This window comes from Triticum urartu, chromosome 4A (genome assembly GCF_056163025.1).
Source record: "Triticum urartu cultivar PI428250 chromosome 4A, HENAU_Tu73, whole genome shotgun sequence".
NCBI lineage: Eukaryota > Viridiplantae > Streptophyta > Magnoliopsida > Poales > Poaceae > Triticum > Triticum urartu.
The window spans coordinates 602452633-602477383 of NC_141876.1; the positions used below are offsets into that span (position 1 = coordinate 602452633).

Consider the following 24751-nt stretch of genomic DNA (forward strand, 5'->3'; position numbering starts at 1 on the left):
CTTCGTAGTTCACTTCGCTAGGTAAATCGTACTCCTGAAGCTCTAAATGACTCCAAAAAATGATGAAATAATGCCTAACAAAATAGATAACACATAGTTATGAACTAAACAAAAAGAGTAAAAACATCATGCATGCAAACGAAACCAACAAAGATGGATAGATCTTACCTTCGTCTATCTTTTCTTCAACTTCAACATATTCAAAATCCAACTCTAAATCGCCCTAAATCACGAGTGAATGTGCCTACTAAGTTTTTCTTTCTCTCTGTTCTTACACACTCAGAAGGTAGAAGAGGATGCCAGTGTGCTTGTGCACGGAGCAGAAGCATACTATATAAAAGGAAGAGGATCCCCGTAGTGTCGACACAACAGGTTGCCGCAGCCTCGGATTCCCGCAGCGAGTGATTCCCGCAGTGCCATCGAATCTGCTGAAGCAATAATCAGCGTGATTCTCGCAGTGCCGTCGCATCCGCTGAGGCAAAAGAAACAAAAGCCAGAGTGATTCCCGCCCGTGAAATTGGTCGTCCTCCGCGCGTGGGAATCAGCCCAGTTAGCAACAGCGAGCCCGTGAAATTCGTCGTCGTTGCGCCTGGCAAAGCAACAAAAGTGTCGCGCACGGGAATCAGCGCCTGAAAAAGTGCCGCCGCGCACGCCTGTCGGGCCGCATGCAGCGCTGCCGCCTCACCCGGTGGCGGCCGGGCCCGCTGTCTCGTCGCGCGCGCAGCAGGCCGTGTCGGCCGGGGAGCGACAGCGGCAGCGGAGGCCGCCTCACCCGTTGGCGGCCGGGCCCACCTAGCCCGGCCCGTTCCGTCGCGGCACGCTGCACTGTACGAAGGCCGTTGTGCCCCGCGCGGCCGCCTCCTGCGGTGGCGGCAGGGCCCGCCGCCTCATGGCGTGGCGGCAGGTGACACGTGTCGCCTGCCGCGCCTGCCGCCACTAGTGAGGGGGTCTCTTTTGTCAATTTCGTCCGCAGGGGGTCTCTTTTGGCAATTCCAGTGGGCAGAGGGTCTCTTTCGACAAAAAATCCACGTTCCATAGCTTCGTGACCAATTTTTTTTCTCGCCTACCACTTTTCTTTTTTCTTTCCCGAGCGGTCGATTTTCTTCCAAACCGGGTGCTAAATAGGGTAAAATACAAAGCGGAAAAAACTGGTTGAGTTACGTGGGTATCGAATCTACGACCGGAGGCGAGGCATACTGCTAACCAGGTCCAGTAACTACCTGAATTAGGCTTGCCTGTTTTACAAATCATAGAATATCATACTATTCGAACCTTCTTTATTTGGCTGTTGAACCTATTTTCTTTCTATAACAACACTAATTTAAGTGTGCATAAATTCATATAAGACGAAAAAGTGTTGTCAACGAAGATTCCATTAAAATCGAAAATTCAAAATATTTTGTAGCCCAAACCATCGGTCCAATTCAAAATCCGTTTTCACATTAAAAAATCATCATGATGGGACCTTCAAAATAAATCATATGTTGGTGTGTGCCGACTTTTTTGGGTCAGGAGTTACCGGGTCTAGGCTAAATAAGTTATCACGTCCACGGTGCATATATTACATGGTATTTAAACAGAAAACTACCGGGGGTATGTTTTCAACAACTATTTCCCCTAGGTCAAATTTACCGTAGCGTTTGTACCAAACTTATCAGGTCTAGCGTGCACATATTATCATTGTTAGTTACACAAAAATTACCAGGGTGTGTCTTTAACAACTCTTTTCGCCAGGTCAAAGTTACCACAGTGTTTTCTACCTAAGTTTTCATGTTTGCGATGTTGAGCTATCCATTAGCGTCTTCTGTGAGCCCCGGAGGCAGAGGTCCGTGTGGGCCTTGGTGGTGACAGTGACGACCTCAACCATCACGAGGGAGGTCAGCGGAGCGCAGCTGGAGGACAGGCCAAAGACATGAGCGATCTGCAGGGGAACGGCGGGACGGTGGTCGCGGGATTATCACCTCGCCGGCGCCCGTGCTGTCGAATCGGCCATCGCTGGTAGCCACTGTATCCAGCGTTAGTGCCCGTATGATGTGTCTAACCAAGGAGGACCGGTGTGTGATGGTAGGGATGGGTCGTTCTAGGACTCCCAGCCCATCATCGTACAGAAATCTACCTTCTTGGTCCTCAATTAACAAGAAAGTCATGTGATTTCAGCTCACCATGCATCACGAGGTAGGTAAAAGAGTCTCCCACCTAAAGAAAAATTCCTGTGCACGATCCATTTTTCTGCAAAATTATTCAGCGTATGGTAAATTCAGGCACACTGTATTGATTATTCTGCTGCAGGAGGTAGATCATTTTTCTAGATTTCAAAAAGAAAAAAGTAGATAATGCTGGAATTTTGTCTATTTTGGGGCTAGCCCAATAGCAGTTTCAGAAATTCTTAACAAATCCTAGGGGCCCACGCAGTCCATTCGTGCAAGACAAGAGGTGGAACTAAAGTTTAGTCTCATATTGCTAGTTTAGAGGTAGTTGGACCTCTTTATAAGGGAGGCTATTTCTCCACATGTATGAGGATAAGAACAACAGGGACATCCACGCGTGCTCCTTCCCCACCGCACGCCACGCCACGTTTTTTGCTTTAGTGGAGATTGAATACGAATGACGCACCTCTTCGCCTGCTGTCTTTTCGTTTCGTCTCCCTCGTTCTCTTCAGCTCCCAGCACAGCCTCTCGCCTCCTTCTCTTGCGCCTATAAAAGGGAGGTCACTCCTCTCAGAGAGATGCACTAGAAACTCTTCTTCCTCTCGCCACAAGTTCTTGAGCACTGCGCTGCTGCTACGTTCTTCCCCATCCCGACTTGCCGCGTGCACCGCAGGTCGGGACAGTAGGCCTCCGAAACCGCACATTTTGAGTCATGTACGGGGGAAGGGTGATAAGATTTTTGGGGAGCGCTCAACGTGACTACTGACTTCTTCGTCACGGACGCCCCGGACTCCGACGACTACTTCCCCGACGTCGACAACCTCCTCGACGACATGGCTGGCGAGGACACCGACCCCAAGTCCAGTGCTACTACTGCTGCTGTCCAGTATGTGCTCCTCTCCTTTCTGTTCGAGGTCTTGCCACAGTTCCTGGTTCTGCTGTTTGTCCTAGATGTGTTAGATTCTACTTCATATATGAAACTTGCCCTACTGTCTGCTCTAGATAAGCTTGATTACAGTTCATATATGCCCATGTTATTTACCTTCTCTTTGTCAAATCACATGACTAGTTTTATCCCTGTTATATTAGTCATGCTTTATCTAATATTTCTGTTCATAAAATCATTCGGTAAATTGCTCATATTTCCAACAACCCAAAAACCCTATTATAGGCAATTTTCCCCAAGTGGTTTTGCTACTTCCATAAGACCTCCTATGTTTGAGGGTATCCACTATAAGTGGTGGCGCGTGAGAGCGGTCTTATGGTTTCAAACCATGAGTTGCTATGATGCCACTCTTGGCAAACCTGAAGGGGAGTCTGATGCCCAACAGGAACAAGCTTTTCAGGAAATGGACACTCTGTTTAAGGCTGCTCTCTTGAGTGTTCTTGGTGAGAACATAGTTGATGCTTATGTGTCAATTGATAATGGAAAAGATATGTGGGATGCACTCGAGGCCAAGTTTGGGGTCTCGGATGCAGGCACTGAGCTGTACATCATGGAGCAATTCTATGATTACAGGATGACTGAAGAGCGCTCCGTGGTCGAGCAAGCTCATGAGATACAGCTATTTGCTAGAGAAGTTGAGCACTTCAATTGTATGCCACCGGACAAGTTTGTTGCCGGAGGTATCATCACTAAGCTTCCTCCTTCATGGAGAAACTTTGCTACCTTACTGAAGCATAAGAGGCAGGAGTTTTCCGTTCCGGATCTCATTGGCACTCCTGATGTGGAAGAAAATGCGAGAGCAAAGGACACACGTGCTCGAGGTATTGAGGGAGGATCTAGTGCCAATTTGGTACAGAAGAAGAACTTCCAGCCCCACAAGTTCAAGAACAAGGGCAAGTTTGATGGTAAAGCAAAGTTTGATGGGAAGAACAAGGCTGTGCAATACACAAATTTCAAGAAGAAGAATGACAAGAAGAAAGGTGTTTGTCAGGTGTGTCGGGATCCTGATCATTGGGCTCCTAGTTGCCCTAATCGCTATGACAAGCGTCATCCTGGGAAAGGCGGCAAGACCGCTAATGTTGTCATTGGAGACATTGACATGAAGGATGCTGGGTATGGTATATTTCCCACTATTCTCTCAGTATATCATTCTCCTGATTGGTTGATTGACACGGGTGCTAATGTGCATGTATGAAGTGATATTTCCATGTTTTCGTCTTATCAGACCGCAGGGACTTCAACCGTGCTGATGGGCAACGGTTCAAGTGCTTCTGTTCATGGTGTTGGCACGGTCGATCTGAAGTTTACTTCGGGGAAGATCGTGCGGCTGAAGAACGTGCATTATGTCCCCTCCGTCAATAAAAATCTTGTTAGCGGATCTCTTCTGTTTAGAGATGGCTACAAGATTGTCTTTGAGTCGAATACATTTGTAATATCCAAGTATGAAACCTTTGTTGGTAAAGGCTATGAGTCAGGAGGCCTGTTTCGTTTATCCTTATCAGACGTTTGCAATAAAGTTGTTAATCATATTTGCAACAATAGTGAATCAAATGTGTGGCATTCACGTCTTTGTCATGTTAACTTTGGTTGCATGTCGTGACTAGCGAAGTTGAACTTAATCCCTAGTTTCACCACTGTCAAGGGATCCAAGTGTCAAGTGTGTGTGCAAGCTAAGCAACCTCGTAAGTATCATGTGACTGCGAAAACGAGAAATCTTGCACCACTAGAATTCATACATTCAGATCTATGTGAAATGAATAGTGTTTTGACAAAAGGTGGAAAGAAGTATTTCATGACGTTAATTGACGACTCCACTAGATACTGCCGTGTGTATCTTTTGAAATCTAAGGATGAGGCTTTGAACTTTTTCAAGATCTATAAAGCTGAAGTGGAAAACCAACTTGATCGAAAAATCAAGAGGCTTAGGTCCGACCGTGGTGGAGAGTATTTTTCCAATGAATTTGATGCTTTTTGTGCGGAACATGGTATAATCCATGAGAGGATGCCTCCCTATTCACCTCAGTCAAATGGGGTGGCCAAAAGAAAGAACCATACTCTAACAGATTTTGGTTAACGCCATGTTAGACACATCGGGTCTCTCCAAGGCATGGTTGGGGGAGGCGATATTGACTGCATGTCATGTCCTAAACCGAGTTCCCGCAAAGAATAAAGAGATAACTCCATTCGAGGAATGGGAGAAGAAAAGATTAAAACTATCTTATCTACGAACCTGGGGTTGTTTGGCGAAAGTCAATGTGCCAATTCCAAAGAAGCGCAAGCTTGGACGAAAGACCGTGGATTGTGTTTTCCTGGGATATGCTTTTCATAGCATTGGTTATAGATTCTTGGTTGTAAAATCTGAGGTACCTGACATGCATGTCGGTACGATCATGGAGTCGAATGATGCGACTTTCTTTGAAGATATCTTTCCCATGAAGGATATGGCTACCTCATCTAATCAGGAGATGCCTAGTTCATCGAATCAGGAACCAGTTACAATTACCAAACCTGCCATTTCGATGGAACACTTTGAAAGTCCTATGGAGAAGAACAATGAAGTTCCTACTAGGAGCAAGAGATAGAGGACTGCAAAGTCCTTTGGTGATGATTTCCTTGTGTATCTCATAGATGATACTCCCAGTTCTATTTCAGAGGCCTATGCATCTGAATATGCTGACTACTGGAAGGAAGCGGTTCGTAGAGAGATGGATTCCATCTTGGCGAATGAAACTTGGGAGATAACTAATCGTCCTTATGGGTGCAAACCTATAGGATGCAAATGGGTATTCAAGAAGAAGCTTAGGCCTGATGGTACTATTGAAAAGTACAAGGCTCGGCTCGTGGCTAAGGGTTATGATACGTCTCCGTCATATCTACTTTTCCAAACACTTTTGCCCTTGTTTTGGACTCTAACTTGTATGATTTGAATGGAACTAACCCGGACTGACGATGTTTTCAGCAAAATTGCCATGATCTTGTTTTATGTGCAGAAAACAGAAGTTCTCGGAATGACCTGAAACTCCACGGAATATCTTACAATAAATAATAAAAAATTCTCGCCAAAGATGAAGACCAGGGGGCCCACACCCTTGCCACGAGGGTGGGGGGCGTGCCCCCCTACCTCGTGGGCCCCCTGGAAACCCCCCGACTCCAACTCCAACTCTATATAACTGCTTTCGGGGAGAAAAAAATAGGAGAGAAGAAATCATCGCGTTTTACGATACGGAGCCGCCGTCAAGCCCTAAAACCTCTCGGGAGGGCTGATCTGGAGTCCGTTCGGGGCTCCGGAGAGGGGGATTTTTTGCCGTCGTCATCATCAACCATCCTCCATCACCAATTTCATGATGCTCACCGCCGTGCGTGAGTAATTCCATCGTAGGCTTGATGGACGGTGATGGGTTGGATGAGATTTATCATGTAATCGAGTTAGTTTTGTTAGGGTTTGATCCCTAGTATCCACTATGTTCTGAGATTGATGTTGCTATGACTTTGCTATGCTTAATGCTTGTCACTAGGGCCCGAGTGCCATGATTTCAGATCTGAACCTATTATGTTTTCATCAATATATGAGAGTTCTAGATCCTATCTTGCAAGTCTATAGTCACCTATTATGTGTTATGATCCGTTAACCCCGAAGTGACAATAATTGGGATACTTACCGGTGATGACCGTAGTTTGAGGAGTTCATGTATTCACTATGTGCTAATGCTTTGTTCCGGTTCTCTATTAAAAGGAGGCCTTAATATCCCTTAGTTTCCATTAGGACCCCGCTGCCACGGGAGGGTAGGACAAAAGATGTCATGTAAGTTCTTTTCCATAAGCATGTATGACTATATTCGGAATACATGCCTACATTACATTGACGAATTGGAGCTAGTTCTGTGTCACCCTATGTTATGATTGTTACATGATGAACCGCATCCGGCATAATTATCCATCATTGATCCGATGCCTACGAGCTTTCCATATACTGGTTTACGCTTATTTACTTTCTCGTTGCTATTGTTACAATCACTACAAAATACCAAAAACATTACTTTGCTTTCGTTACTCTTTTGTTACTGTTACCACCACTATCATATTACTTTGCTACCAAACACTTTGCTGCAGATACTAAGTTTCCAGGTGTGGTTGAATTGACAACTCAGCTGCTAATACTTGAGAATATTCTTTGGCTCCCCTTGTGTCGAATCAATAAATTTGGGTTGAATACTCTACCCTCGAAAGCTGTTGCGATCCCCTATACTTGTGGGTTATCAAGACTAATTTCTGGCGCCGTTGCCGGGGAGCATAGGTCTATTCTTTGAGTCACTTGGGATTTATATCTGCTGGACACTATGAAGAATTTGAAAGATCCAAGAACCAAGATTTATCCCTCAACTACGAGGGGAGGTAAGGAACTGCCATCTAGCTCTGCACTTGATTCACCTTCTGTTATGAGTAAGCTTGCGACACCTAAACCTGGTTCTGCTATTCGTTCTGATATGTCGCATGTTATTGATGATGCTACTTCTGCTATACATGATACTTATGATGAAACTACCTCTATGCCAGATACTATGCCACTTAGTGATTTTCTCGAGGAACAATTTGCTAGGGCTAGAGAGATTGAAAATATTGAATCTGATTATGAAGATGAAAGTGATGATGAAGAATCACTTGTTATTCCTGAGGGTTATTTATTTGATCACGAAGCTTCTTTAGCTATTTTAGCTTGCAAATATAGATATGAACTCAAAAGATTATTAGCTAAATGGAATAAGCAATCCCTAAATGCTAGGATGAGACCTGACCCTGCTTTTGCTACTTCACCTATCTGTGTTACTGATAAGGATTATGAATTCTCTGTTGATCCTGATATAATTACTTTGGTTGAATCTGATCCTTTTCATGGCTATGAATCTGAAACTGTTGTGGCACATCTTACTAAATGAAATGATATAGCCACCCTGTTCACTAATGATGAGAGATCTCGCTACTTTTATATCCTTAAAATATTTCCGTTCTCATTAAAGGGTAATGCTAAGATATGGTTTAATTCTCTTGATCCTGGTTGTGTGCGTAGTCCCTAGGATATGATCTATTACTTCTCTGCTAAATATTTCCCTGCTCATAAGAAACAAGCTACTTTAAAGGAAATATACAACTTTGTGCAAATTAAAGAAGAGAGTCTCCCACAAGATTGGGGGAGGCTTCTCAAGTTACTTAATGCTTTGCCTGATCATCCTCTTAAGAAAAATGAAATACTTGATATCTTTTATAATGGACTAACTGATGCTTCCAGAGATTACCTGGATAGTTGTGCTGGTTCTCTTTTCAGGTAAAGAACACCGGATGAAGCTGAAATCTTATTGAATAATATGTTGACAAATGAAAATAATTGGGCACCTCCTGAGCCAGCTCCTGCTCCAATTAATGATCCTATTCCTAAACCAACTCCGAAGAAGAGAGGTGTTCTATTTCTCAGTCCCGAAGATATGCAAGAGGCAAAGAAATCTATGAAAGAAAAAGGTATTAAAGCTGAAGATGTTAAGAATTTACCTCCTATTGAAGAAATACATGGACTTAATTTACCGCCTGTTGAAGAAACATATGACCTTGATCCTTTACTTATTGAAGAACCTCCAGACCTCGATAACCCGACACAGGTAGTAAAGGTAAATTCTCTCTATAGATATGATAAAGCTGAAATCCCTCCTGCTAAAATTGCTAGTTAATGCTTGGATGAATTTGATAATTTTATGTTTAAGCAAGAAGACTTCAATGCTTATTTTGGTAGACAATTAAAACAAGATGCTGATATGATTAAATACTTGGGTGATCATATGGCTAATATTAGAGGTGAACTTAAACTTATTAGTAAACATGCTTCCATGGTTACCACTCAAGTAGAACAAGTACTTAAAGCTCAAAAGGAATTGCTCAATGAGATGAATGGTAAGAAAAATGATTATGCTGTTAAAGTGGCTACTAGAACTGGTAGAATGACTCAGGAACCTTTGTATCCTGAAGGCCACCCTAAGAGAATTGAGCAAGATTCTCAGAGAAATAAAATTGATGCACCTAGTTCTTCTAAAAAGAAGAAAAAGAAAAATGATAGAACTGTGCAAACTTCTAGTGAACCTATTGCTGAACCACCTGATAATCCAAATGATATCTCTATGTCTGATGTTGAAACACAATCTGGCAATGAACATGAACCTAATAAAAAGGTTAATGATGATTTTCATAATGATGCTCAACCTAGTAATGATAATGATGTAGAAATTGAACCCGCTGTTGATCTTGATAACCCATAATCAAAGAATCAACGTTATGATAAGAAAGATTTTGTTGCTAGGAAACATGGTAAAGAAAGAGAACCTTGGGTTCAGAAACCCATGCCTTTTCCTCCCAAACCATCTAAGAAAAAGGATGATGAGGATTTTGAGCGCTTTGCTGAAATGATTAGACCTATGTTTTTGCGTATGCGATTAACTGATATGCTTAAAACCCTTATGCTAAGTACATGAAAGATATTATTACAAATAAAAGAAAGACACCGGAAGCTGAAATTTCCACCATGCTTGCTAATTATACTTTTAAGGGTGGAATACCAAAGAAACTTGGAGATCCAGGAATACCTACTATACCATGCTCCATTAAAAGAAACTATGTTAAAACTGCTTTATGTGATATTGGAGCCGGTGTTAGTGTTATGCCTCTCTCTTTACATCGTAGACTTGATTTGAATAAGTTGACACCTACTGAAATATCTTTGCAAATGGCTGATAAATCAACTGCTATACCTGTCGGCATTTGTGAGGATGTGTCTGTTATAGTTGCAAACGTTACTATTTTAACGGACTTTGTTATTCTTGATATTCCCGATGACGACAGTATGTCTATTATTCTTGGAAGACCTTTTCTTAATACTGCAGGGGCTGTTATTGATTGCAACAAAGGCAATGTCACTTTTCATGTTAATGGTAATGAGCACATGGTACACTTTTCGAGGAAACAACCTCAAGTTCATAGTATCAACTCTATTGGAAAAATTCCATCGATTATATTTGGAGGTTTTGAATTTCCTCTTCCTACTGTCAAGAAGAAATATGATATACTTATTATTGGGGATGTGCATATCCCCGTTGAGGTACCTAGTGTTATTCGAAATTTCTCCGGTTCCATGTTAATCGGAATGAGTTTGTTAACAAGACTTGATCAACCTTGTTAGTGGATTCCTTTTGATGATCATCAGATGGATGAAACTAGAAGCACACCCTTCTGTACCCTCTCTATACTTTCTGTTATTTAGTTGAAATAAAGTAAAAATAAATAATTTTCTGTCTGTTATCTGATTATCCGTGCAATATAAAAATACCTTGAAAATAAAAGTTCTCCAAATGCCCTGAAAATTAAATATGATTTTTTTCTAGAATATTTGAGGATTTATGGAACAAAGAACACACCAGGGGGGCCAACCACCTTGCCACGAGGGTGGAGGGCGCGCCCACCCCTCTAGGGCGCGCCCCCTACCTCATGGGCCCACGGTGGCCCTCCTCCAATTATTCCTGCACCCATCTTCTTCTTCTTCCTCCCCCAAACACGAATAACTAACTCAAACTCGAGTTCAAGCTCGTTTTCCTGCCATTTTCGTTCTCCTTGCTCAAAGCACCTCTCACAAAACTGCTTGGGGAGATTGTTCCTTGGTATGTGACTCCTCCATTGGTCCAATTAGTTTTTGTTCTAGTGCTTTATTCATTGCAAATTTGTGTTGCTTAGGTGACCCTGTTCTTGAGCTTGCATGTCAAATTTATATGGTCAAAAGTAGTTTTGATGCATGATATAGGCCCTAGGCACTTGTAGGAGTAGTTGCTATCAATATTATTGAGTTTGGTTTACTTTTATTTTGAAGTTACTAAAATTTTTAAGAATTTTTCAGAGGAAGAAATATGCTTAGGAAAATGTTCCAAGGTGGTTCTTCAAAGAAGCAAGGACCCAGGCTTGCAATGCGTGATGCTGACGAAGAGCCACCAAGAGACGCTCCAGTGAGTCCTTGCGAGTGGCCTTCTGAAAATTTTATGGATCGAGCGGGAATAAAAGAAGAATTCAACGCATATTTGCGTAATGCCGGTCTTGAGGACTTTGAGGCAGACAAATGCCCCCAGTATCATGATCTCACAAGCTCTTTTGTGAGGAGGTTTGAGTATTCATCTTCGCGTAATTCTCCTTCAGTCATGTTTGATCTTTATAACAAATCTTATACCATGGACTTAGAGGATTTCACTTTTGCTTGCAAACTTCCAAAATGGGGTAGTGTTAGGGATCCCCCCAAATCTTAATTTAGAAACTTTCTTGCTAGTATAACTATAGGGGAATCTAGAGATATAACGCAAGCTACCATAGGGAGCATTCACTTTCCTGCTATACATTATTTTGCTCTCTTCATAGGTAGGTGCATAAATGCTAAGGATGAAGCATGTCACATGTGTGTCCCTGACCTTAGCATTCTCAGGAGTGCTGTGTCAGGAGACCAATCTTATCATATGGGAGCCATTGTAGCTCGTAGGTTGCATCATAATAGACATAATGGAGATTTCTTTGGAGGAATTTATGCAACCCGCTTAGCTAAATTTATTGAGATAGACGTTCGTGAAGGAGACATGGAGTTGCCTCCTGCTTATTTAGATTTTGATTCTATGGTTTCCCACCATTTTGTCGAGAGGAACGAATCACCTCTCCAGTACCGACTAATCTTTGACAGACGCCGTGCTGTCCATATTACTCTCCCTGCTCCTGCTATCTTTGATTATCAGGCAAGATGAGGATATACTATTACCAGAGAGGAGGTAGATGAGTACGAGAGGAGAGCGGAGGCCGCTCGTCGCCACACTGCAGCTCAGGAGGCGATAACTGCTGCATCACAGTACGACCCCAACAACTATTATTATGGATATCAGCCAGGCCAGCCGTGGCCATAGACCAACTTAGGCCAAAAGCCTAAGCTTGGGGGAGTACGTATTTCCCACCGACATTACATTTAGGTTCACACACTCTCATTGCTAGATGTCGGTGCTCATACTTTTTCATTGTATTATCCATGCTAGTTTATTTCCTTTTATGCTTTCTTCTGCTGTGTTTAATAAACCTTAAGAAAAACCAAAAAAAATTAGTTGTAGCTTTTAATTAATTTACTTTCCATGCTTGTAGTAGTAATTAAAAATAAAACCCAAAAATATTTCCTGTTCTTCTTTTGCCTGTTGGGAGCTTTCCCGTGTAAATAGTTTTATTTCTTTTCTTTTCTTTGGGGGTCAGTAGGAGAAGACCATGATTAAATTATTGAATTGGCTCCTATATGCTTTATTGTTGATTTAACCAAGAGCCCATATTGCCTTGTCTTCTCCTGTTTATTGAATGCTCGCAGATTCCAGCTTAGTCCAATGCACGTGCACTCTTATTAGTATTTACATCGTTCGGTCGTGCAAGTGAAAGGCAATTATGATGATATATGATGGACTGACTGAGATGAGAAAAGCTGGTATGAACTCGACCTCTTTTGTTTTTGTAAATATGATGAGTTCATCATTTTTGATTCAGCTTGTTATGAATAAACATGTTTGCAATGACAATTAGAGATCATAGTTACCTGTGCCATGCTTGATTAGCTATGAGTTATAATGGTTTACCTTGCGTGCCAACATGCTATTAAAATGGTTATGATGTGGTATGATAGGGTGGTATCCTCCTCTAAATGATTTAAGTGACTTTACTTGGCACATGTTCATGCATGTAGTTGAAACAAATCAACATAACCTTCACGATATTTATGTTCATGGTGGATTATATCCTACTCATGCTTGCATCCAATGTTTATTAATCTTAATGCATGTACATGGATGTTGTCGCTCTCTAGTTGGTCGCTTCCCAGTCTTTTGCTAGCCTTCACCTGTACTAAGTGGGAATACTGCTTGTGCATCCAATCCCTTAAAACCCCAAAGTTATTCCATATGAGTCCACTATACCTTCCTATATGCGGTATCTACCTGCCGTTCCAAGTAAATTTGTATGTGCCAAACTCTAAACCTTCAAATAATCATCCTGTTTTGTATGCTCGAATAGCTCATATATCAACTAGGGCTGTCCGTATCTTCCATGTTAGGCGGGTTATTCTCAAGAGGAGTGGACTCCGCTCCTCACTCACGAGATAAAGGGCTGGTCACCGGGATGCCCACTCCCATGCTTTATGCAAACTAAATCAGAATAATTGCAAACAAAACTCCCCCTGGGACCTGATGTATGTTGGAGGCACTCGTTGTTTCAAGCAAGCCATGGATTGATATTTGTTGGTGGAGGGGGAGTATAAACTTTACCATTCTGTTTGGGAACCTCCTATAATGTGTGTAGCATGGAAGATATCGCCATCTCTTGGTTGTTATGTTGACAATGAAAGTATACCGCTCAAAATATTATTCACCTCTATTTCAAAACCGAGCTTTGACACCTCTACAAATCCCTGCTTCCCTCTGCGAAGAGCCTATCTATTTACTTTTATGTTGAGTCATCACCCTCTTATTAAAAAGCACCAGTTGGAGAGCACTGCTGTCATTTGCATTCATTACCGTTAATTTATATTGGGTGTGACTATGATTGGATCTCTTTCACCATGAATTACAATGTCTAGTCAGTCTTTGATCTTTAAAGGTGCTCTGCATTTATGTTTTGCGGTCTCAGCAAGGGCTAGCGAGATACCATCTTGTTATATCATATTATGATTGTTTTGAGAAAGTGTTGTCATCCGAGATTTATTATTATGGCATACTAGTTGATTATGCTATTGATACAGGTAATTATGAGATCTGAGAATTATTGCAAATATGGTTAGTTATAATCTTTGCTAAAAACTTGAATGCTAGCTTGATATATTTACAACAACAAGAGCAAACCGAGTTTGTAAAAGTTTTTCTTTATTTCTTTCAGTTTGTCAACTGAATTGCTTGAGGACAAGCAAGGGTTTAAGCTTGGGGGAGTTGATACGTCTCCGTCATATCTACTTTTCCAAACACTTTTGCCCTTGTTTTGGACTCTAACTTGTATGATTTGAATGGAACTAACCCGGACTGACGCTGTTTTCAGCAGAATTGCCATGATGTTGTTTTATTTGCAGAAAACAAAAGTTCTCGGAATGACCTGAAACTCCACGAAATATCTTACAATAAATAATAAAAAATCCTCGCCAAAGATGAAGACCAGGGGGCCCACACCCATGCCACGAGGGTGGGGGGCGCCCCCCCTAGGGTGTGCCCCTACCTCGTGGGCCCCCTGGAAACCCCCCGAGTCCAACTCCAACTCTATATAACTGCTTTCGGGGAGAAAAAAATAGGAGAGAAGAAATCATCACGTTTTACGATACGGAGCCGCCGCCAAGCCCTAAAACCTCTCAGGAGGGCTGATCTGGAGTCCGTTCAGGGCTCCGGAGAGGGGGATTCGTCGCCGTCGTCATCATCAACCATCCTCCATCACCAATTTCATGATGCTCACCGCCGTGCGTGAGTAATTCCATCGTAGGCTTGCTGGACGGTGATGGGTTGGATGAGATTTATCATGTAATCAAGTTAGTTTTGTTAGGGTTTGATCCCTAGTATCCACTATGTTCTGAGATTGATGTTGCTATGACTTTGCTATGCTTAATGCTTGTCACTAGGGCCCGAGTGCCATGATTTCAGATCTGAACCTATTATGTTTTCATCAATATATGAGAGTTCTAGATCATATCTTGCAAGTCTATAGTCACCTATTATGTGTTATGATCCGTTAACCCCGAAGTGACAATAATCGGGATACTTACCGGTGATGACCGTAGTTTGAGGAGTTCATGTATTCACTATGTTCTAATGCTTTGTTCCCGTTCTTTATTAAAAGGAGGCCTTAATATCCCTTAGTTTCCATTAGGACCCCGCTGCCACGGGAGGGTAGGACAAAAGATGTCATGCAAGTTCTTTTCCATAAGCACGCATGACTATATTCGGAATACATGCCTACATTACATTGACGAATTGGAGCTAGTTCTGTGAAACCCTATGTTATGATTGTTACATGATGAACCGCATCCGGCATAATTATCCATCATTGATCCGATGCCTACGAGCTTCCCATATACTGGTTTACGCTTATTTACTTTCCCGTTGCTATTGTTACAATCACTACAAAATACCAAAAACATTACTTTGCTTTCGTTACTCTTTTGTTACTGTTACCACCACTATCATATTACTTTGCTACTAAACACTTTGCTGCAGATACTAAGTTTCCAGGTGTGGTTGAATTGACAACTCAGCTGCTAATACTTGAGAATATTCTTTGGCTCCCCTTGTGTCGAATCAATAAATTTGGGTTGAATACTCTACCCTCGAAAGCTGTTGCGATCCCCTATACTTGTGGGTTATCAGGTTATACTAAAAAGGAAGGTGAAGACTTCTTTGATACTTACTCACCTGTGGCTTGACTAACCACTATTCAAATTCTACTTTCACTAGCTGCCTCACATGGTCTTCTCGTTCATCAAATGGATGTTAAGACTGCTTTCCTAAATGGAGAGTTGGATGAGGAAATCTATATGGAACAACCAGATGGGTTTGTACTAGATGGTCAGGAAGGAAAAGTGTGCAAGTTGCTAAAGTCTTTGTATGGACTCAAGCAAGCACCCAAACAGTGGCATGAGAAGTTTGAAAGAACTTTAAGAGCTGCAGGCTTTGTTGTAAACGAAGCTGACAAATGTGTGTACTATCGTTATGGTGGGGGCAAGGGAGTTATCCTTTGCTTGTATGTTGATGACATACCGATTTTCGGAACAAATCTGAATGTTATTAATGAGGTCAAAGATTTCCTATATCGTTGTTTTGAGATGAAGGATTTAGGAGTGGCTGATGTCATTCTGAACATCAAGTTGTTGAGAGATGATGATGGTGGGATTACATTGCTTCAATCTCACTATGTGGAAAAGATCTTGAGTCGCTTTGGCTATAGTGACTGCAAGCCCTCTCCAACACCATATGATGCGATTGTGTTACTTCGAAAGAATAGAAGAATTGCTAGAGATCAATTGAAATATTCTCAGATTATTGGCTCACTTATGTACTTAGCCAGTGCTACAAGACTTGACATCTCTTTTGCTGTTAGCACACTGAGTCGGTTTGTCTCAAAACCAGGAGATGTGCATTGGAAAGCTCTAGAGAGAGTTTTGCGTTACTTGAAAGGCACTGCGAATTATGGAATTCACGATATCGGGCACCCGAAGGTGCTTGAAGGGTATAGTGACTCAAACTGGATCTCAGATGCTGATGAGATAAAGGCCACGAGCGGTTATGTATTCACTCATGGAGGTGGCTCTGTTTCTTGGAAGTCTTGCAAGCAGACCATCTTAACGAGGTCAACAATGGAAGCAGAACTCACAGCACTAGATACAGCTACGGTCGAAGCAGATTGGCTTCGTCGGCTCTTGAATGACTTACCGGTTGTTGAGAAACCTGTACCGGGTATCCTTATGAACTGTGACAATCAAACTATGATCACGAAAGTGAGCAACTCAAAGGATAACATGAAGTCATCAAGACACTTTCAGAGAAGGTTAAAGTATGTCAGGAAAATGAGAAACTCCTGAGTTATTGCATTGGATTATATCCAAACGTCTAAAAATCTGGCAGATCCTTTCACTAAGGGTCTATCGTGTAATGTGATAGATAATGCATCGAGGGAGATGGGTATGAGACCCACAATAAGAGTTGTTCACCTAGCCGAAGCTTTGCTGGGTGAGGTATGCGCGGGGACGGGCCCTGCCGACGCAGAACGATCAATCTACTCCTCGTTTCCCCTTTCCTACTTGTTTCTTGCGCGTTAAGGGGGACTCCTGAGCATCGCGACTCAGGAGCCTAACTTGCCACGTAGCCCCTCACTCCTTAGTCCCGTCCTGGTTTCCGGTCGGGGCTAACGCCGGGTGAGGTATGTGCGGGGCCGGGCCCTGCCGACGTAGAGCGCGAGCAAGTAGGGGAGAAAAATGCAAATTCCAGGAAGTTCAAAGCAAATATTACAAGCCATAGATTGTTTCACGACACCAAACACAAGTTTAAACGCCTCCGCGAGGCATGGTGCATGTTACAGGAATAAAAGCAGGACAGAAGCCGCGAAGGGATCACTCTCCAGTGGCGCCGCCTCCTGGGGCCGCGGAGCTGGCGGCACCGCACCCGGGCAAGATGCTAAAGGCGCGGAACCTCCCCAGCAAAGCTTCGGCTCGGCCTTTCACGGTCTCAGTGGCAGCGGCGCCAAGGTCGCCGCTCACGGGCTCTAGCAGGCTGTCGAGGTCGATGTTGGGGTCGCGCAGGTAGATGTGGCTGAGGACATGCATCAGTGCCGCCGAAGACAGGGCGCGCGCCTCGGCCTCGGCCATGGGGCCAAAGCCGTCTACGACATCTTCAAGCGCACAGACCAGGAAGGGAAGCAGCTTGGTGGGGCCGTCCTCCGCACCGGCCAGCGGCTCCTGCAAGCCGCTCTCGTAAAGCGTCTTCAGCGCGGCACGAGCCCTCTTCTCCATCTTCATGAAGGCCACCCGATCCTCCGCCAGGACCTTCACGTTGGCGTCTAGCTCGGTCCTCTCCGCCTTCAGCGACCGCTCCAGCATCTCCAACCGGCCATGGTGGTCATCAAGCTTGACGTCCCGGTCCTTGATGACAGCCTCCCGAGCCTTCACCTCCTTCTCTTTCTCCTGGCGGTCGTGGACCTCCTTGGCGAGCTCATCGCGCAGGCCTTGTAGCTCGATCTCCAGCTCCTCGCAGCGAGCCTTGGCAGCCTCAGCGTCGCCCAGGGCAGCATCGCGAGCGGCCTTAGCTTGTTTGGTGGCCTGCTTCTCCCCCTCGGAGGCCGCCACGGCCTGGCTCAACGCTGCTCGGACGGAGGCAGCGGAACGGGCCCAGCCAGAAGCTAACTCCAGGCGCTTCATCGAGGAGCTACACTAAACTCAAGAGATAAGTCACGCCCTTACAAGAGTTGGACCAACGCAGCGCAAAACCCTCGCCCAGTGCGGCTCTGTCACGGCGATGTTACCTTCTGTGGGATCGAAAGTATGTCTAGAGGGGGGGGGGTGATTAGACTACTTGACCAAATAAAAAATTAACCTTTTCCCAATTTTAGTTCTTGGCAGATTTTAGCTATTTTAGGACAAGTCAAGCAATCATCACACAATTCAAGCAAGCATGCAAAGAGTATATTGGCAGCGGAAAGTAAAGCATGCAACTTGCAAGAATATAAAGGGAAGGGTTTGGAGAATTCAAACGCTATTGGAGACACGGATGTTTTTCCCGTGGTTCGGATAGGTGGTGCTATCCTACATCCATGTTGATGGAGACTTCAACCCACGAAGGGTAACGGTTGCGCGAGTCCATACAGGGCTCCACCCAAGGGCAACGGTTGCGCAAGTCCATGGAGGGCTCCACCCACGAAGGGTCCACGAAGAAGCAACCACCCACAAAGGGTCCATGAAGAAGCAACCTTGTCTATCCCACCATGGCCATCGCCCACGAAGGACTTGCCTCACTAGCGGTAGATCTTCACGAAGTAGGCGATCTCCTTGCCCTTACAAACTCCTTGGTTCAACTCCACAATCTTGTTGGAGGCTCCCAAGTGACACCTAGCCAATCTAGGAGACACCACTCTCCAAGAAGTAACAAATGGTGTGTAGGTAATGAACTCCTTGCTCTTGTGCTTCAAATGATAGTCTCCCCAACACTCAACTCTCTCTCATAGGATTTGGATTTGGTGGAAAGAAGATTTGAGTGGAAAGCAACTTTGGAAGGCTAGAGATCAAGATTCATATGGTAGGAATGGAATGTCTTGATCTCAACACATGAGTAGGTGGTTCTCTCTCTCAGAACAAATGAGTTGGAATGGTGTGTGTGTTCTGATGGCTCTCTCACATAATGAGAAAGAGGTGGAGGGGTATATATAGCCTCCACACAAAATCCAACCGTTACACAGTTTTCCAATCTCGGTGGGACCGAATCATAAAACTCGGTCGGACCGAAAATGTAAACCTAGTGACTGTTAGGAATTTCGGTGGGACTGACATGCAACTCGGTAGGACCGATTCGGTTAGGGTTTGGGCATAACGTAATCTCGGTGAGACCGATTACACAAACTCGGTGAGACCGAGTTTGGTAATTAGCTTACCAGAGAGTTGGTCAGGCAAACTCGGTGGGACCGATTTGCTCTTTCGGTGGGACCGAGTGAAACTCGGTGAGACCGAAAAGTTACAAAGGGGAAACACTGAGTTTACATTGCAATCTCGGTGGGACCGATTCGCTCTTTCGGTGGGACCGAAAAGTTACGAAAGGGAAACAGAGAGTTTGCAACCCCATCTCGGTGGGACCGAGAACCTTATCGGTAGAACTGAAATGCTAGGGTTTTGGCAGTGGCTAATGACAAGTGAAACTCGGTGGCGCCGGATAGGAAAAATCGGTAGGACCGAGTTTGGCTTAGAGTTTAGGTCATATGTGGATATGGGAAAGTAGTTGAGGGTTTTGGAGCATATCACTAAGCACATGAAGCAAGAGGCTCATTAAGCAACACCTCATCCCTCCTTAATAGTATTGGCTTTTCCTATGGACTCAATGTGATCTTGGATCACTAAAATATAAAATGAAGAGTCTTGAGCCTTTGAGCTTGAGCCAATCCATTGTCCTTAGCATTTTGAGGGTTCCACTTTCACATCCATGCCATGCCAATCATTGAGCTTTCCTGAAATAATCATCTTGGAATAGCATTAGCTCAATGAGCTATATGTTGTTATGAATTACCAAAACCACCTAGGGATAGTTGCACTTTCACCTTCCTTTCTCGCCCAGTGAGGGCTGCTTGAGCACTAAAGGGGACCTCCCGAGCATCGCGACTCGGGGGCTCTTACCGGCCCTCGGGCCGCTCACCTCCTGGCCTTGACCACGGCATCGCGACCTGGCATACCAGCGACGGCTGAAGCCTGCCTGGGGACTGGGACCTGTCAGCGTAGAGCGCCGAGTCCTCGTGAGGATAGAAAGTGGAGCCGAGCCGAGACAGGACAAGCACCTCGCATTGATTCATATTAAGGATATAATATTCATAAAAGACATGGCAGACGCCTTACATACCCCCGCGGGGTGTCGCTTCGATTCCTCGCAGGGAACAACAGTACTAATCCTAAGGAACGCTAATCGCCCGCACCGCCGCAAGGGACGCCATCATCAACAGCGGGCTGCCCAACGCCGGTGCCCTGCTCCGAGCACCGCGCGAGCTCGGGGGCTCGTAGCTGTCATCGCTCGTCTTCGGAGTCGTGAGGAGCTCAGGGGAGCCGCTGGATTCCCCAGCTCCGCCGCTACTGCCTGAGGAGCTGCTGAGGGGCCGATGGGCGGACCAGGTCCTCGCCAGTTCGTTGCCCCTGCCGCTCTCCCTGGGGCAGCACTCCAGCCGGCGTCCTTCAGCATCGAAGACCTTGAAGAACATCAAGGAGGCGCCGTCGTATTCAAGATGAATTACGAGGGCGCCTACCGTCCGGCAGACCCGGGCAATTTCGCCCCAGCCCCGGGTCATGAAGACCTTGCCCGGAGCGACGACCGCGACCTCTGCTCCGGTCGCAAGGGTACTGCAGTCAGCGTGCTGCAGCCAGAGCTCCAGAGCCCCGCTCGGCGGCATCTCGAAGGCGAAGGAAGGAGGGAGGCGAATGCAAGAGCTTGGAGGCATGGCGGCGTGGAGCACGAGCTCGCGAGAGGAGCGCTCGGCGTGGACTGCAGGAGGAACGATGCGCACCACCGTGACTCGCCGGCGTCAATGGCGGCACCGTCGATGTCCCTCAACGCCTTCTCCCCTAGGACCCACGACGCGGGCGTGCAAGGGTAGCGGAAACCTAGGCGGCGGCCGCTCGTACCAGGGCCTCGGTGCCTCCTGCTGAGCACCCTCATCTCGGTGGCAGAGGACCAGCCGCTTCTTCGGCGGAAGTGGGTCAGGACCCTCTCGGGGGGGGGGGGGGGGGGCTTTCCCTTCTCTTCTGCAGAGAACCGGCGGATTGGTGCCATTGGCGTAAGGAGAAGCAAGAGCGGGGAAGGAGAAGGAAAGGAGCAGCAGGAAGGGATGGACTGAAGGGACTCGCGCAGCCCCGTACTTATAGCCGGAGGAGGCCAACCGCCGAGCACCACGATCGCAGGTAATCATGACCGGTTTCTCTGCATGCAGGGACTTGTCAAGTCATGCGGTTGCTGAGGCATCATGGGGGAGTGCAGACGCCCACGTCCAATCAATCGCCATGCGGCGCCCAAGGCCGCAGGTTGTTAGGGCCCTCGGCGCTTCGCGCTTGCCCCTTCGCTTTCCTGCTAGGCCAAGCCCGGGCGCGCCTTGGGCCCGGGGGCTACTGTCGGTGTTCTGGGAACGGGGGTCCCTAGACTTGCCTGCCTGCGGTGTCGTGGTTTTGTCACGGCAGATGTCCTAGAGAAAGGACTTAGTCGTGGAGCCATCGCGACGAGTTAGCTTGAAGGGGTTAAAGCGGACACAGGGATGCAAGAGAGTTTATACTAGTTCGGCCCCTTCGATGAAGGTAAAAGCCTACGTCTAGTTGTGATGGAATTGATGGGGTTTCGATGACTAGGGAGCAAACAAGCTTCGCCTATGTCTCGAGTTGTTGTCTGTTGTCCTTGAACCGCCGCCGGGTCGTCCCCTTATATACACGGGTGACGCCCGTCGGTTCACAGAGTCCCAATACCGGCTCATAGATGTGTCCGGTTTGGTCTCTACTTATTCCTAACTTACAATACAAGTTAACTACCAACGCCGGTTTATGGCTACAGGCCTTGAACCGACCATGGGGCTTGAGCCCTCATCTGCCTTCTTGGGCTTTAACATACTTAACTACTGACGAAGTTAACCCGGCCCAGATAGGCCGGTTTACGCCCAGTAGTAATATCCCCAACATTAGGCCCCAGATTGATTTGAACATGTTCATGTCAATCCTTTAGCAAAAATCTTCATCTTCAATATCTTCTTGTAGTTTGTTGAACCGCCGTGATGTCATCTTCTCTGGTCGTTGTAAACCGGCGTGACGTCACCTGTTATAAAGGACCTTAATAGGTCTACGACAATTAAGGCGACATCTTCGTTTCCAAATCCTCGGTCCCATTTTCGCGCCTGACTCATGTCCCTTGCCTTATAAATAGGACCGAAGGGTCATTTCTTTTTCCCCTCCGTGCCCTTCTGCTTCGTCTTCCTCGCGTCGCCCAGCTTCGGAGCTCCGCCGCCACCGTCAACCTCTGCATCAACCTTGGCCACTGCATCAACCTAGGCGCACCAGAGTACCGCGGCAACCTTCCGCGTCTTCCTCATCTCCAGTAAGTCTTCTGTTCTTTTCAACATAGATCTGTTCTAGGGTTTCATGTTCTTCTAGTGTTCATCGCCTGTTTCGTGTTCATACGATAGCTCCTAGATGCATCTGGGAATCCTTGCTCTGTGTAGCGGTAGGTTTTAGCATCCGCCTTCAGTTTCATGCCTCAAGACCATAGATCTATATGTATCTCTGCCCATTGATTCAGTACTGTTCTTTTTTGAACCTTGAATATTTTCCTTCTTTTCTGAACTTGCTTCAGATCCGTTGCTGTAGAGAAGTCTTGTGAAATCTGTTTCTGTAAACTTACTCATCTGCTTCAATGTTTAGACCAGGCGGTTTAACTTTGTAGAAAAAATTGCCAAACCAGTATATATCATTAGTCCCCTTGTTGAACCGTCAGATGTTGTTGCTTTATAAAACTCCGGTTTAGATAAATCTGTCTCCGGTTTAACATTGCACATACCAATGTACCTTAATCAATGCATTTTTGAACTGGGATCATCTACCTTGTAGATTTCATCATGGCCAAGCAAGTATATGAGTGCAACTGGGTTCCTTCTCGCGTCACAGAGGCTCAACTGGACGATTTAGTCCTGATCGGCGCCTTAGGCAGCAAAGATACCATCCATTGGAGGGCTCCTGGCAAAGAATGCCCTCCCACACCTCAAGAAGGAGAGGTCGTCGTTTTCGTAGATCACTTAGCCCGGGGCTTTAAGCCGCCCGGTTCTAAATTTTACCGGGACGTTTTAGCCGATTTTCAACTCCATCCACAAGATACTGGCCCCAACTCTGTTACAAACATGTGTCACTTCCAAGTGCTCTGTGAGGCATTCTTTCAAGAGGAGCCCACAGTGGAATTGTTCAGAGACTGTTTCCATCTAAACCGCCGTACTGAGTTTACTGATGGCTCCAATACGGAGTTGGGTGGCGTGGCGATTCAGAAAAGGAAAGAGGTCACATACCCTCATGCCAAACTGCACAGCCACCGCAAAGAGTGGAATCAAACATGGTTCTATTGCAAAGACACCTCCCCTGCTGGTGAAAATCCCTTGCCTGGCTTTCGTCCGGAGCGGCTTAGCAATACACACCCCTTTCCGCAAAGGTTGACTGCCCAGGAGAGAAGCAAATATGCTCCTCAACTGTCGAAGCTCAGAGCCTTTATGGCCAACGGTTTAACAGGGGTTGATCTCGCCCGCTGTTGGATATCATGGAGCATACTGCCCCTTAGTCAGCGCTCCGGTTTGATGTGCGAGTATACTGGCAGTGTTGATGACCCACTGCGACATTCCAACATCCAGCTCACCGATGAAGAAATCAAAGAGGCTGTGAATAAGATGCTGAATGAACCAGAACACATCTGTGCTAAGACCGGCCTGCTTCCCTTTTGTGCCACCAACAAACCGCCAACTATAAGAGTTTGATTTTTCTTTTTGCTAAATCTGCTATTGATATATTTGGTCATTGTTTAATATCAGTGTCTGTGTAACCAGGGCAATGATCCGTTCTGGAGTGAGAAACTGCCGCAGGAGAAACCAGAAAAACCAGACAAACCGGAAAGAGCAACCCGGCAAAAGACTAAAGCTGTGAAGAAGACTGCCCACAGGAAAAGAACCACTGCATCCTCTAATCCGGCCCCTGATGATGATGTGGATAATCCGGACCTTGAGGTAGGGCTTGACTCACTTGGCTTATTTTTCATGCGTCTTATTGATGATGATATTTGTCAGGATGATGCCGAAGCCAGCCATGCTGATGCTACAGAGGTAATTATTCTCTCTTCCGATTCAGAACCTTTGCCTTCCCTAAAAATCCATCAGGCAAACTGGAAAGTTAAATTTTCTCATCCTCTTGCTTATTTGGATCCCAAATTTCTTATGAAGACCCAATAGCACGAAGCTCGTCGCACAACCCGGCACAGCGGCCAGGTAGTTACCTCCGCCGGTTTACCGAACAGTCCAGTTCGGAAACGCCGTTTAGAGGTCTCTAATTTGCTTGTTAGTGCTTGTCCTAAAGCGGGCTGCTTTCATCAACCTCTTAATCCATCTGACTCCGATTACCAGGTTACTTCCCACTCATCCTCTGGCGAGTCATCGGCTACTCAGCTGCCACCGCTCAAAACGGTGCTTGGGTAAGCTATACTTATCATAATATTTGCAGCACATTGCCTTGGAACATATGCTGTATTTGATTTTGTTATTCCTTTCAGGGCCAAGCCTAGGCCAAGCAAGAAGGCTCGTCTGGAAAAAGCGGCCGAAGAGGATGCCGTCCTTGAACCGGGCAAAACACCAG

At 45.5% G+C, this 24751-nt stretch overlaps 1 protein-coding gene across 1 annotated transcript; it reads left to right on the top strand.

Annotated features, from left to right (window-relative positions):
* Positions 1 to 3640: 3640 nt before the first annotated feature.
* Positions 3641 to 15577, top strand: LOC147977171 (uncharacterized). Its single transcript, XM_087521087.1, has 2 exons — positions 3641 to 4211; positions 15522 to 15577. The coding sequence occupies exons 1-2, from the start codon at positions 3644 to 3646 to the stop codon at positions 15575 to 15577; spliced, it is 624 nt and encodes a 207-aa protein (XP_087377213.1). The 5' UTR covers positions 3641 to 3643.
* Positions 15578 to 24751: the final 9174 nt, after the last annotated feature.